Here is a 13,656-nt window from a genome sequence, read left to right on the forward strand (position 1 = left end):
GCTGTCCAGCCCTTGCGGTAACAGCCTCGGGGGTGCGGGTGGCGTCCCCAGCGCCCTGAGCCGCACCCTGAGGAGGCGGCCGCCCTCGTCCCGCGCCTGTGGCCACTCGCCTGTGCGTGGGAGAGACGCCTGCTCAGCTCCGTGTTCAGCGGCCTCCCTGGGCGACAGCTGCGGCCCCGAGGGGGTCGGCCTTGCGCGAGGGCGTCCCGGAGCCCCTGCTGGGCCTCGTCCCGCGTGTGGCGCGGGGTGGACAGGAAGACGCAGAGGCCACGTCCAGAGCACGGAGGAGCCCGGGGGGCCCAGCACGCAGGGGCAGCCCAGCCCCAGGGCATGTCGTTTTTATTTAGGATCAGACAGAAAATAAAAAAAGACCAAAGCAGCAAACAGGTGCACGCGTGTGGGGACGTGTCACCCGCTCTGGCCACACACCAGTGGCTGGTTCTCACGCCGTGGCAGCACGCGGAGCCCCACCCCAGGCCTGCGCCCGGGGTCTCCCTGGGTCCAACCCAGAGGCCCAGAGCAGTCGCAGCGGAGGAGCCTCAGGCAGAGGCGGGAGAGCTGAGGCGGCCCCCAGGCTCATTACGCTGGCCGAGGCCCTGCGGGCTGGAGGGGCTGTGGGGGCCGAGCCCAGCCGGGACAGGGCCAGGAGCTCGGGCAGGAGGTGGTGCCCGCACAGCCTCGAGGGTGTGCCAGGGGGCGCGGGGGGCCAAGGTGGCGGCTTGACTCTGTGTTTCGGCTGCTGCACGGCGAGGACGTCACATCTACAGGAAGGGCTGGCCAGGGCCAGCCGACAGCAACACAGGCGGGACCCAACGTCCAGGCCCGGCGTCCAGGCGCGGGCGGGCGGGCAGCAGAGCGGGCGGCGCTGGGCCCGAGACACACTAAGAATGGCCACGTGCGCCCAGAGGGCAGAGGCCGGGAACGGGCGCGGAGGCTGGGGTGTCCCTGCTGTCCATGGGCCTGGCCTGGGCTGCTGCCGGGCGAGGCCTCTGGCCCCCTTGTGGCCGTGGAAGCCCCAGCGGCCCCAGGGACGGTCCGGCTCTGCCTGCAGCAGGACACTGGGGACGGCGCCTCTGCGCAGTCCCATGGGGGGTGCCGGGCTCGGCTTAAGTGGCTCCTGCCGGCGGCGGGGCCAGACGCGGAGAGCGAGGGAGACTCGGGCAGCTCCCGCCACGGCCAGCGGGTTCCCGAGCCTGGGGGCCGCCCTCCACCCTGGACGCCCAGCCCGCCGCTTGCTGACCAGCCACGGGAGGTAGGAGACCGTGTGGCCGAGCGAGCGCCACCCAGGGAGGCGCCGCCGGCCAGCCGGGGGGGCGGTGAGAGCAGGAGGCAGCACCGGCGTCCTCAGACTGGACACGCGGGTCTGTACAGCCCAGGCGGGAAGCGGGGGGCGGCCAGCGCTGGTGTCCAGGCTGGGGAGACCCTCTGGATGCCCACCTGGCGACTCCTCCTCTGGGGCACAGGATGTGGAGGCAGGAGCTGCTGCTGGCAGCCCAGGCCGGTGTCTGGGGGCCACAGCCACGATCTTGCCTCAGCACAGGCAGAAGCTCCTGCCAGGGGGACACCCTAAGACGCCATCTCCTTGCACCCCAGGGCGGCGGAGCCCCTGCTGAGGCCAGACCTGGGGATGCTGCGTATCCAGAGGTTGCCAAGGGCCAGCGCGTCAGGCTCGCCCAAGTCGCCTGAGAAGGGGCAGGGACACCCCGGCTCCGGGCTGAGCACCCCACATGTCAGAGTCACCCCCGGGGGCTCCAGGCCACCCTGGAATCAAAGCAGCGGCCGCTGCTGGGAGGGAGCTGCTGCGGGGAGGCGTCCTCAGCCCCCTGGCCTGAGGTTGACCGCGCAGGAGCCCGGGCCGCAAGGATGTGGGGGGACAGGCCGCGGGGTACAGGGTGTGGGGCTCCCTTAGGCTGGCAGCTGAGCGGGACATGGGTCCTCCCCAGGGCGGGAGCCAGCTTTGGGACCAGGACCCCACCTTGGGGCTGCCATCCTGTTGCTGTCGGGGCGAGGGCTGGTGCAGGAGCCAGGCGGGGAAGGAGCGAGCTCTGCAGGGGTGAAGGACAGCGGGCGGGGGGGCGTCCCCTGCAGGAGGGCAGCGGTGGCCTCCACTGTCTCGGCTCGGACTCGCCCCAGTCCAGGCAGCCCGTGGGCGGGGGCGGACATGGCAGGACCCGCGTCCCTGAGTGTCCACGGGCATGTGCTGGCTTCTCTGCGCACCGACGGGGCGGACGGGGAGCCACCGGCTGGCGAGGCTGACCAAGGGCAGCGCCCTGCCCGCCTGAGCCGCCGAGGCCGCCGTGCCAGGTCCCGCTGGGGGTCAGGGGTGGAGGCCGTGGGGGCACGTCCGGCTCAGACATGCGCCGGCCCCGCAAAGGCAGCCCCGCTGCGGCCCCAGCTGCACTTGGGGGGACGTGGGCTCCGGCCATGCCGGCTCAGGGGCTCCCTCCACTGTCCTGGGGAGCAGCTGCCCGGGTCCCCCCACTGCACCCACATCCTCCTCCTGCGCCCGGCGCCGGCCTAGCTCCCCCCGCAGCTGCCCGGGGCTGCTTCAACCCACAGGACCCGGGGGCACCGCGAGGAGGAGGCGCTGCGGGGCGGGCTGCGGGGGAGGCATGGCCCGGCGGCCGGGGGTGAGGGAGACTCAAACCCCGACGTGCCCTCCAGCCCTGCCCTCCCTGCCCAGAGCTGCCCAGCAGGACCGTCCAGCTGCGGCGCCTTTGAGGAGCTCCCGGGGTGACGCGGCGCTGAGCGCCCGCCTGGGGCTGGGGCTGCGGGCGGCTGCTCCTCTCCGGAGCTCTGGGGCGGGCGGGACGGGCGGCCCCGGCAGGATTCGCCGGCCCCAGCCCCAGTCCTGGCTGCGGACCCCGAGCAGGGAGGCTCACCCCCGGGGCACGAGAGCTGCGAGCCCCGGGCCCGCCCGTGACCTCGAGCCCCGACGCCAGCGCCGTGCGGGTGGACGCTGGGCCCGGAGCGCCGCGGGAGCTGCACGGCCCGGCTGGCCAGGCCCGAACTGCCGGAGCGGGCAGGAGCGCGGGCGGGCGGGAGACGAGCGGGCTCCGCGGCACTCACTGCACGGGCACACGCACAGGGAGCCCGCGAGGGCCCGTCGGGCATCAGCCGGACCCCGGGACCCCAGAGACACACGCGTCTGTGCTGTCGGCTCCGGCCTCACCCCACGCTTCGCACCCGAGACACAGGGGGACCCGCCCGCGCCCAGCACGGCCCGCACACCTAAGACTCCTCCGAGTGCACAGAGGCCAGAGCCACCCCAGAGGCGCCCCTGGGACGGCGGGGGGCCCCGCCGGCCGGCCTGGGCGGAACTTCTGCCAGTTTTCCTATTTAATTAAACACTTTCCGCGACAAGGTAACCGGGCAGAGCTGGGGGCGGCTGTATCGTTCGGGGCTGCACGGGGGGCCGGAGGGGACACCCGCCCAGGGGGGAGGTCACCGCACAGCTGCGGGGGTGGGGGGCGAGGACAAGGCGCGAACAGGAAGGTGCAGACGTCGGGGAGGCTTCGGGTCCTGAGTCCGCCCCCCGGGCATTTCTGCTGCTGGACCCCACGCGGTCATAAGCAGCCCCAGCCCCACCGGGTCCAGTCTGGGCACAAGACACCCACTGCCCAGTCTCTGGCGCGGCCACACTCAGCCGGTGCCCCCGGTTTCGGTCAGGCCCATGAGGTAGCCGCTGTCCCGGCCCAAAGTGTCTGGCTCCCGTGTAACTGGAAAGGAGCCGTGTAGGGCCTGCGGGGCTGCACCCCGAAGGTCCTGTGACGCCCGCTGCGCTGTTCCGACCTCGCGCAGAACGGCAGATGCGCATAGTTGAGGTGATGCTCGAGTGACCGTTTAGATCTGGCGAACCCACAAAGACGGAACAGCAGAGGTGGTCCAGGCAGAACTGGGAACAGAGGGTGGTCCAGGCAGAACTGGGAACAGAGGGTGGTCCAGGCAGGAGAGGGAACAGCAGAGGTGGTCCAGGCAGAAGAGGGAACAGCAGAGGGTGGTCCAGGCAGGAGAGGGAACAGCAGAGGGTGGTCGAGGCAGGAGAGGGAACACCAGAGGGTGGTCCAGGCAGGAGAGGGAACAGCAGAGGGTGGTCCAGGCAGGAGAGGGAACAGCAGAGGGTGGTCCAGGCAGGAGGGAACAGCAGAGGGTGGTCCAGGCAGGAGAGGGAACAGCACAGGGTGGTCCAGGCAGGAGGGAACAGCAGAGGGTGGTCCAGGCAGGAGAGGGAACAGCAGAGGGTGGTCCAGGCAGGAGAGGGAACAGCAGAGGTGGTCCAGGCAGGAGGGAACAGCAGAGGGTGGTCCAGGCAGGAGAGAGAACAGCAGAGGGTGGTCCAGGCAGGAGGGGGAACAGCAGAGGTGGTCCAGGCAGGAGGGAACAGCAGAGGGTGGTCGAGGCAGGAGAGGGAACAGCAGAGGGTGGTCCAGGCAGGAGAGGGAACAGCAGAGGTGGTCCAGGCAGGAGAGGGAACAGCAGAGGGTGGTCCAGGCAGGAGGGAACAGCAGAGGGTGGTCCAGGCAGGAGAGGGAACAGCAGAGGGTGGTCCAGGCAGGAGAGGGAACAGCAGAGGTGGTCCAGGCAGGAGGGAACAGCAGAGGGTGGTCGAGGCAGGAGAGGGAACAGCAGAGGTGGTCCAGGCAGGAGAGGGAACAGCAGAGGTGGTCCAGGCAGGAGGGGGAACAGCAGAGGTGGTCCAGGCAGGAGGGAACAGCAGAGGGTGGTTGAGGCAGGAGGGGGAACAGCAGAGGTGGTCCAGGCAGGAGGGAACAGCAGAGGGTGGTTGAGGCAGGAGAGGGAACAGCAGAGGTGGTCCAGGCAGGAGAGGGAACAGCAGAGGGTGGTCCAGGCAGGAGAGGGAACAGCAGAGGGTGGTCCAGGCAGGAGAGGGAACAGCAGAGGTGGTCCAGGCAGGAGAGGGAAGGTGGTCCAGGCAGGAGAGGGAACAGCAGAGGTGGTCCAGGCAGGAGGGAACAGCCTGGTGGTCGGGCAGGAGAGGGACCAGCAGAGTGTGCATGTACGGTTCTGAGAGCCCCACGAACTGTACATGGGGGTGTCCCTGCGCAAGAACGAAGCGGGGAGCAGAGAGAGGTTCTTTCACGGCTCAGGGGAGGCCGTGGCTGGGATGAAGCTGGGGCCAGGTGGAGAGACCTGCAAAGTCCTCCGTGTCTGTCCGCAGATGGCGCGGGCGCCGGGGGCGGCCAACGTGACCAGGGTCCAGGAGTTCATCCTGCTGGGCTTGTCCACCAGACTGGGCGTGAGGCAGGCGCTGTTCCTGCTCTTCCTCTCGCTCTACCTGCTGACCCTGCTGGAGAACACGCTCATCGTGCACCTCATCCGCAGCCACAGCGAGCTCCGGAAGCCCATGTACTTCTTCCTGGGCAACCTCAGCTGCCTGGAGATGTGCTACGTGTCGGTGACCATGCCCACCCTGCTCGCGGGGCTGTGGGCCGGGCCCTACCACGTGCCCTTCACGGCCTGCATGACCCAGCTCTTCTTCTTCATCTCCCTCATCTGCACGGAGTGCACGCTCCTGGCCTCCATGGCCTACGACCGCTACGTGGCCATCTGCCGGCCCCTGCACTACCCGCTGCTCATGCGGCCCCGGGTCTGCCTGGCCCTGGCGCTGGCCTCCTGGCTGGGTGCACTGCTGGTGTCCATCATCAAGACGGCCTGCATCGCCAGCCTGTCCTACTGCGGCCCCAACGTCCTCAACCACTTCTTCTGTGACGTCTCCCCCCTGCTCAACCTGTCCTGCACCCACGTGGCCTTGACAGAGCTGGTGGACTTCATCTCGGCCATCGTCATCCTCTGGGGCTCCCTCCTCGTGGCCCTGGCCTCCTACGTGGCCATCGGCAGAGCCGTGCTGCGCATGCCCTCGGCCGCCGCCCGCCGTAAGGCCCTGTCCACCTGCGCCTCCCACCTGGCGGTCGTGGGCATCTTCTACTCGGCCACCATCTTCATCTACGCCCGCCCCAGCCGCATCGAAGCCATGGACCTCAACAAGATACTGTCCGTCACCTACACCGTGGTCACGCCCATGTTCAACCCCATCATCTACTGCCTGCGCAACAAGGAGGTCCAGGCGGCTTTCCGCAAGACCCTGCGCTGGCCCTGAGGCTGGCCGGCGGCCTGGGCACCGGACCGCGAGTTACCGGTGCTTTGTTATTGTTTTTAAAAAGGTTTATTTATGTGCGCGTACAAGAGCCGGGTGCAGGCCAGAGGCGCGGGGGTGAGAGGACTCCCCAGGCACAGAAGAAGGAACAGCAGAGGGGCCTCCTGGCTGGGTGCCCTGCTGGAGTCGCTCATGAGGACGCCCGCATCGCCAGCCTGTCCTACCGCGGCCCCGACGTCCTCAACCGCTTCTTCCGCGAGTCTCCCCCCGGCTCGGCCTGCCCTGCTCGCGCTCGGCCCCGACGGAGCCGGGCCCAGCACACGGACCGAAACCCGCTGCGGGGTACGGCGGGAGCCAGGAGAGGCCTGCTGCGCCGGGTGGGTCCCCGCTGGCCGGGGCAGACTCGGGCCGCGGTGGCTGTGACAGCTCCTTAGCGCTGAGACTGACCCCTGCGCCCTGGAGGCCCCGGACCCCGAAGTCTGGAGAAACTGTGTTCCCAGGAGAAGCACCCCAGGGAGCCCTGAGACGTGTGCAAGCGACGATGTAACGCTTGAGAGGAAATCTTACTCAGTTCAATTAAATGATTTAAAGACGAACCTAGGAACGTCCCCAGGGGCTCGGCCGTCATTGTTCTGCGGACACACACCCCAAACTCCAGGCCAGGGCGCGGGGGCCTGGGGGCCGCCTCGGCTCCCCCCGCTCTGCCTGCGGCTCCTCCACTGCGCCTGCTCTGGGCCTCTCCCGCGGGCACAGGGAGACCCGGGCGCAGTGCTGGCGTGAGGGCTCCGCGTGCTGCCACGGCGCGAGCCCAGGCGGACACCGGGGTGTGGCCAGAGCGGGCGGTGCGTCCCCCACACGCGCGCACCCCGTTTGCTTCTTTGGTCTTTGTATTTTCTGTCTGATTCTAAATGAAAAGGAGCTGCCCTGGGGCTGGGCTGCCCCTGCGGGGTGGGCCCTCCAGGCGCCGTCCAGGCGCGGGCGGGCAGGCAGCAGAGCGGGCAGCGCTGGGCCCGAGACACACTACGAACGTCCACGTGCGCCCAGAGGCAGAGACGGGAACGGGCGCGGCGGCCTGGGGTGTCCCTGCTGTCCGCGGGCCCGGCCCGGGCTGCTGCTGGGCGAGGCCTCTGGCCCCCCTGTGGCCCTGGAAGCCCCGGCGGCCCCAGGGACCGTCCGGCTCTGCCTGCAGCAGGACACTGGGGACGGCTCCTCCGCGGGCCCCACAGGACCGGGGCGGGGGCTGGGGGGGGTGTGGGACCAGGTTAAGTGGCTCCTGCGGGCCGCGGGGCCAGACGCGGAGGGAGAAGGAGACGCGGGCAGCTCCCGCCACGGCCAGCGTGGCCCTGAGCCTGGGGGCTGCCCTCCGCCCTGCACGCCAGGCCCTGCACGCCAGGCCCCCCACTCGCAGACCGGCTACGGGAGGAGGGAGCCGCGTGGCCGAGCGAGCCCCACCCAGGTAGGCGCCGGCGTTCCGGCAGGGAGGGCAGTGAGAGCAGGAGGCGCCCGCATGGACACGCGGGTCTGGGCGGGGAGGCGGGTAGTGGGGGTCCGCCAGCGAGGGGCGGCCTAGCCGCACGCAGAGGTTAGGTGTCAGGGCTCAGCGCCCCCCCCAGGCCCCACGGGTCCTTCCGGTGTCCACTGTCCGGCTCACGTCCTGCCCTGATCCGCGCCCCGTTCTGGCCCAGCACCAGGTCCCCAGCACCGCCCCACATCAGCAGGGTCCACTGGCTGCCAGCGCCGGCGTCCAGGCTGGGGAGATCGCTGCCCGCCCGCAGCCCGCAGGTCCCGGCTCGAGGCTACTATTTGGGGCGCCAGGACCTGATGCCACAGCCCAGGCCGGTGTCCAGGGGCTGCGGCCACGGCTGAGCCTCCCTTGCGGTGTCCCTGGCCGCTGACTCTGACGCGCCCCTCGGGGGGAAGGAGACTTGCCGGACTCTGCGTCCACGAGTTTACACCAACAAGGGGGAGACGCTTCCCGTCCAGGCAGCCCGCGGGCGGGGGTGGACATGGCAGGACCCTCCCCCAGTGTCCAGGGGCCCGCGCTGGCATCTCCGTGCAGCGAAGGGGCGGACGGGGCGCGCCCGGCTGGCGAGGCTGACAAAGGGCAGCGCCCTGACCGCCCGCCCCGCCAGGGCCGCAGCGCCGGGTCCCGCAGGGGTTCAGGGAGCAGAGGGCGGAGGCCGTGGGGGGCGAGTCTGGCTCAGAGACGTGCCGGCCCGGGAAGGCAGCAGCAGCCCCAGCTGCGCTTGGGGGACGCGGGCTCCGGCCATGCCAGCTCGGGTGCTCCCTCCAGTGTCCCGGGGAGCAGCTGCTCGGGTCCCCCGTCCCCCGCACCCGCGCCCTTTGCCTGTGTCCAGCGCCGGCCCAGCTCCCCCCACAGCCGCCCTGGAGCTGCTTCAACCCACAGGATGGGGGTGCCGCGAGGAGGCGGCGCTGCGGGCGGGCTGTGTGGGAGGGCCGGTCCCGCAGCCTGGGGTGAGGGAGACTCAACAGGACGCCCAGGGAACAGCCTGAGGACAAGGGGCACCTGGGCCCTGGCTTCCCCGCAGCCACAGGGGCGCGCCCGCCCGAGCACACCTGAGACTCCTCTGTCCAAGGCCCGGGGGGCCGGAGCCGCCCCAGAGGTGCACCTGTGACGGTGGGGGGCCCTGCCTGCCGGCCTGGCCGCAACTGCGCCGGTTTTCCTATTTCATTAGACGCTTTCCATGACGGGGCAACCGGCAAGAGGTGGGGGTGGTTTTATCTTTGCGGCTGCACGGGGGAGGGGCCGGAGGGGACACCCGCCCAGGGAGGAGGTCACCGCGCAGCTGCGGGGGTTGGGGGGCGAGGACAAGGTGCCAATTGGAAGGTGCAGACTTCAGAAACCCCGAAGGACCCCGCGCGGTCATGGAACGAGCCCCGGCCCGCCCTCGCCGGGTCCAGTCTGGGGACGAGGTGACCTTTCAGCCGGCACCCCCGGTTCTGGTCAGGATGGCCCAAGCACGAGAGCAAAGAGCAGAGGGTGGTCCAGGCAGGAGAGGGAACAGCAGAGGGTGGTCCAGGCAGGAGAGGGAAAGGCAGAGGGTGGTCCAGGCAGGAGAGGGAACGGCAGAGGTGGTCCAGGCAGGAGAGGGAACGGCAGAGGGTGGTCCAGGCAGGAGAGGGAACAGCAGAGGGTGGTCCAGCAGGAGAGGGAACAGCAGAGGGTGGTCGAGGCAGGAGAGGGAACAGCAGAGGGTGGTCGAGGCAGGAGAGGGAACAGCAGAGGGTGGTCCAGGCAGGAGAGGGAACAGCAGAGGGTGGTCCAGCAGGAGAGGGAACAGCAGAGGTGGTCGAGGCAGGAGAGGGAACAGCAGAGGGTGGTCCAGGCAGGAGAGAGAACAGCAGAGGGTGGTCCAGGCAGGAGAGGGAACAGCAGAGGGTGGTCCAGCAGGAGAGGGAACAGCAGAGGGTGGTCCAGGCAGGAGGGGGAACAGCAGAGGTGGTCCAGGCATGAGAGGGAACAGCAGAGGGTGGTCCAGGCAGGAGAGAGAACAGCAGAGGGTGGTCCAGGCAGGAGAGGGAACAGCAGAGGGTGGTCCAGGCAGGAGGGGGAACAGCAGAGGTGGTCCAGGCATGAGAGGGAACAGCAGAGGGTGGTCCAGCAGGAGAGGGAACAGCAGAGGTGGTCGAGGCAGGAGAGGGAACAGCAGAGGGTGGTCCAGGCAGGAGAGAGAACAGCAGAGGGTGGTCGAGGCAGGAGAGGGAACAGCAGAGGTGGTCCAGGCAGGAGGGGGAACAGCAGAGGTGGTCCAGGCATGAGAGGGAACAGCAGAGGGTGGTCCAGGCAGGAGAGAGAACAGCAGAGGGTGGTCCAGGCAGGAGAGGGAACAGCAGAGGGTGGTCCAGGCAGGAGGGGGAACAGCAGAGGTGGTCCAGGCATGAGAGGGAACAGCAGAGGGTGGTCCAGGCAGGAGAGGGAACAGCAGAGGGTGGTCCAGGCAGGAGAGGGAACAGCAGAGGTGGTCCAGGCAGGAGAGGGAACAGCAGAGGGTGGTCCAGGCAGGAGAGGGAACAGCAGAGGTGGTCCAGGCAGGAGAGGGTACAGCAGAGGTGGTCCAGGCAGGAGAGGGAACAGCAGAGGGTGGTCCAGGCAGGAGAGGGAAAGGCAGAGGGTGGTCCAGGCAGGAGAGGGAACGGCAGAGGTGGTCCAGGCAGGAGAGGGAACGGCAGAGGGTGGTCCAGGCAGGAGAGGGAACAGCAGAGGGTGGTCCAGCAGGAGAGGGAACAGCAGAGGGTGGTCCAGCAGGAGAGGGAACAGCAGAGGTGGTCGAGGCAGGAGAGGGAACAGCAGAGGGTGGTCCAGGCAGGAGAGAGAACAGCAGAGGGTGGTCCAGGCAGGAGAGGGAACAGCAGAGGGTGGTCCAGGCAGGAGGGGGAACAGCAGAGGTGGTCCAGGCATGAGAGGGAACAGCAGAGGGTGGTCCAGGCAGGAGAGGGAACAGCAGAGGGTGTCCAGGCAGGAGAGGGAACAGCAGAGGGTGGTCCAGGCAGGAGAGGGAACAGCAGAGGTGGTCCAGGCAGGAGAGGGAACAGCAGAGGGTGGTCCAGGCAGGAGAGGGAACAGCAGAGGTGGTCCAGGCAGGAGAGGGAACAGCAGAGGGTGGTCCAGGCAGGAGAGGGAACAGCAGAGGGTGGTCCAGGCAGGAGAGGGAACAGCAGAGGGTGGTCCAGGCAGGAGGGAACAGCAGAGGGTGGTCCAGGCAGGAGAGGGAACAGCACAGGGTGGTCCAGGCAGGAGGGAACAGCAGAGGGTGGTCCAGGCAGGAGAGGAACAGCAGAGGGTGGTCCAGGCAGGAGAGGGAACAGCAGAGGTGGTCCAGGCAGGAGGGAACAGCAGAGGGTGGTCCAGGCAGGAGAGAGAACAGCAGAGGGTGGTCCAGGCAGGAGGGGGAACAGCAGAGGTGGTCCAGGCAGGAGGGAACAGCAGAGGGTGGTCGAGGCAGGAGAGGGAACAGCAGAGGGTGGTCCAGGCAGGAGAGGGAACAGCAGAGGTGGTCCAGGCAGGAGAGGGAACAGCAGAGGGTGGTCCAGGCAGGAGGGAACAGCAGAGGGTGGTCCAGGCAGGAGAGGGAACAGCAGAGGGTGGTCCAGGCAGGAGAGGGAACAGCAGAGGTGGTCCAGGCAGGAGGGAACAGCAGAGGGTGGTCGAGGCAGGAGAGGGAACAGCAGAGGTGGTCCAGGCAGGAGAGGGAACAGCAGAGGTGGTCCAGGCAGGAGGGGAACAGCAGAGGTGGTCCAGGCAGGAGGGAACAGCAGAGGGTGGTTGAGGCAGGAGGGGGAACAGCAGAGGTGGTCCAGGCAGGAGGGAACAGCAGAGAGTGGTCCAGGCAGGAGAGGGAACAGCAGAGGGTGGTCCAGGCAGGAGAGGGAACAGCAGAGGTGGTCCAGGCAGGAGAGGGAACAGCAGAGGTGGTCCAGGCAGGAGAGGGAACAGCAGAGGTGGTCCAGGCAGGAGGGAACAGCCTGGTGGTCGGGCAGGAGAGGGACCAGCAGAGTGTGCATGTACGGTTCTGAGAGCCCCACGAACTGTACATGGGGGTGTCCCTGCGCATGAACGAAGCGGGGAGCAGAGAGAGGTTCTTTCACGGCTCAGGGGAGGCCGTGGCTGGGATGAAGCTGGGGCCAGGTGGAGAGACCTGCAAAGTCCTCCGTGTCTGTCCGCAGATGGCGCGGGCGCCGGGGCGGCCAACGTGACCAGGGTCCAGGAGTTCATCCTGCTGGGCTTGTCCACCAGACTGGGCGTGAGGCAGGCGCTGTTCCTGCTCTTCCTCTCGCTCTACCTGCTGACCCTGCTGGAGAACACGCTCATCGTGCACCTCATCCGCAGCCACAGCGAGCTCCGGAAGCCCATGTACTTCTTCCTGGGCAACCTCAGCTGCCTGGAGATGTGCTACGTGTCGGTGACCATGCCCACCCTGCTCGCGGGGCTGTGGGCCGGGCCCTACCACGTGCCTTCACGGCCTGCATGACCCAGCTCTTCTTCTTCATCTCCCTCATCTGCACGGAGTGCACGCTCCTGGCCTCCATGGCTACGACCGCTACGTGGCCATCTGCCGGCCCCTGCACTACCCGCTGCTCATGCGGCCCCGGGTCTGCCTGGCCCTGGCGCTGGCCTCCTGGCTGGGTGCACTGCTGGTGTCCATCATCAAGACGGCCTGCATCGCCAGCCTGTCCTACTGCGGCCCCAACGTCCTCAACCACTTCTTCTGTGACGTCTCCCCCCTGCTCAACCTGTCCTGCACCCACGTGGCCTTGACAGAGCTGGTGGACTTCATCTCGGCCATCGTCATCCTCTGGGGCTCCCTCCTCGTGGCCCTGGCCTCCTACGTGGCCATCGCAGAGCCGTGCTGCGCATGCCCTCGGCCGCCGCCCGCCGTAAGGCCTGTCCACCTGCGCCTCCCACCTGGCGGTCGTGGGCATCTTCTACTCGGCCACCATCTTCATCTACGCCCGCCCCAGCCGCATCGAAGCCATGGACCTCAACAAGATACTGTCCGTCACCTACACCGTGGTCACGCCATGTTCAACCCCATCATCTACTGCCTGCGCAACAAGGAGATCCAGGCGGCTTTCCGCAAGACCCTGCGCTGGCCCTGAGGCTGGCCGGCGGCCTGGGCACCGGACCGCGAGTTACCGGTGCTTTGTTATTGTTTTTAAAAAGGCTTATTTATGTGCGCGTACAAGAGCCGGGTGCAGGCCAGAGGCGCGGGGGTGAGAGGACTCCCCAGGCACAGAAGAAGGAACAGCAGAGGGGCCTCCTGGCTGGGTGCCCTGCTGGAGTCGCTCATGAGGACGCCCGCATCGCCAGCCTGTCCTACCGCGGCCCCGACGTCCTCAACCGCTTCTTCCGCGAGTCTCCCCCCGGCTCGGCCTGCCCTGCTCGCGCTCGGCCCCGACGGAGCCGGGCCCAGCACACGGACCGAAACCCGCTGCGGGGTACGGCGGGAGCCAGGAGAGGCCTGCTGCGCCGGGTGGGTCCCCGCTGGCCGGGGCAGACTCGGGCCGCGGTGGCTGTGACAGCTCCTTAGCGCTGAGACTGACCCCTGCGCCCTGGAGGCCCGGACCCCGAAGTCTGGAGAAACTGTGTTCCCAGGAGAAGCACCCCAGGGAGCCTGAGACGTGTGCAAGCGACGATGTAACGCTTGAGAGGAAATCTTACTCAGTTCAATTAAATGATTTAAAGACGAACCTAGGAACGTCCCCAGGGGCTCGGCCGTCATTGTTCTGCGGACACACCCCCAAACTCCAGGCCAGGGCGCGGGGGCCTGGGGGCCGCCTCGGCTCCCCCCGCTCTGCCTGCGGCTCCTCCACTGCGCCTGCTCTGGGCCTCTCCCGCGGGCACAGGGAGACCCGGGCGCAGTGCTGGCGTGAGGGCTCCGCGTGCTGCCACGGCGCGAGCCCAGGCGGACACCGGGGTGTGGCCAGAGCGGGCGGTGCGTCCCCCACACGCGCGCACCCCGTTTGCTTCTTTGGTCTTTGTATTTTCTGTCTGATTCTAAATGAAAAGGAGCTGCCCTGGG

General features: G+C 68.6%; 1 protein-coding gene and 1 pseudogene across 1 annotated transcript; both read left to right on the top strand.

Moving 5' to 3' along the window:
• The first annotated feature begins 5,179 nt into the window (after positions 1 to 5,179).
• LOC119249777 (olfactory receptor 5-like) lies at positions 5,180 to 6,118 on the top strand. The gene has a single exon (XM_037517253.1). It carries the CDS (start codon positions 5,180 to 5,182, stop codon positions 6,116 to 6,118), a length of 939 nt encoding a protein of 312 aa, XP_037373150.1.
• Positions 6,119 to 6,190: 72 nt separating this feature from the next.
• On the top strand, positions 6,191 to 12,733 carry LOC119248752 (olfactory receptor 5-like; annotated as a pseudogene).
• The last annotated feature ends 923 nt before the right edge of the window (positions 12,734 to 13,656 follow it).

This window comes from Talpa occidentalis, unplaced genomic scaffold, assembly GCF_014898055.3.
Source record: "Talpa occidentalis isolate TD23 unplaced genomic scaffold, MPIMG_talOcc4v2.1 talOcc4.17, whole genome shotgun sequence".
NCBI classification, from domain to species: domain Eukaryota; kingdom Metazoa; phylum Chordata; class Mammalia; order Eulipotyphla; family Talpidae; genus Talpa; species Talpa occidentalis.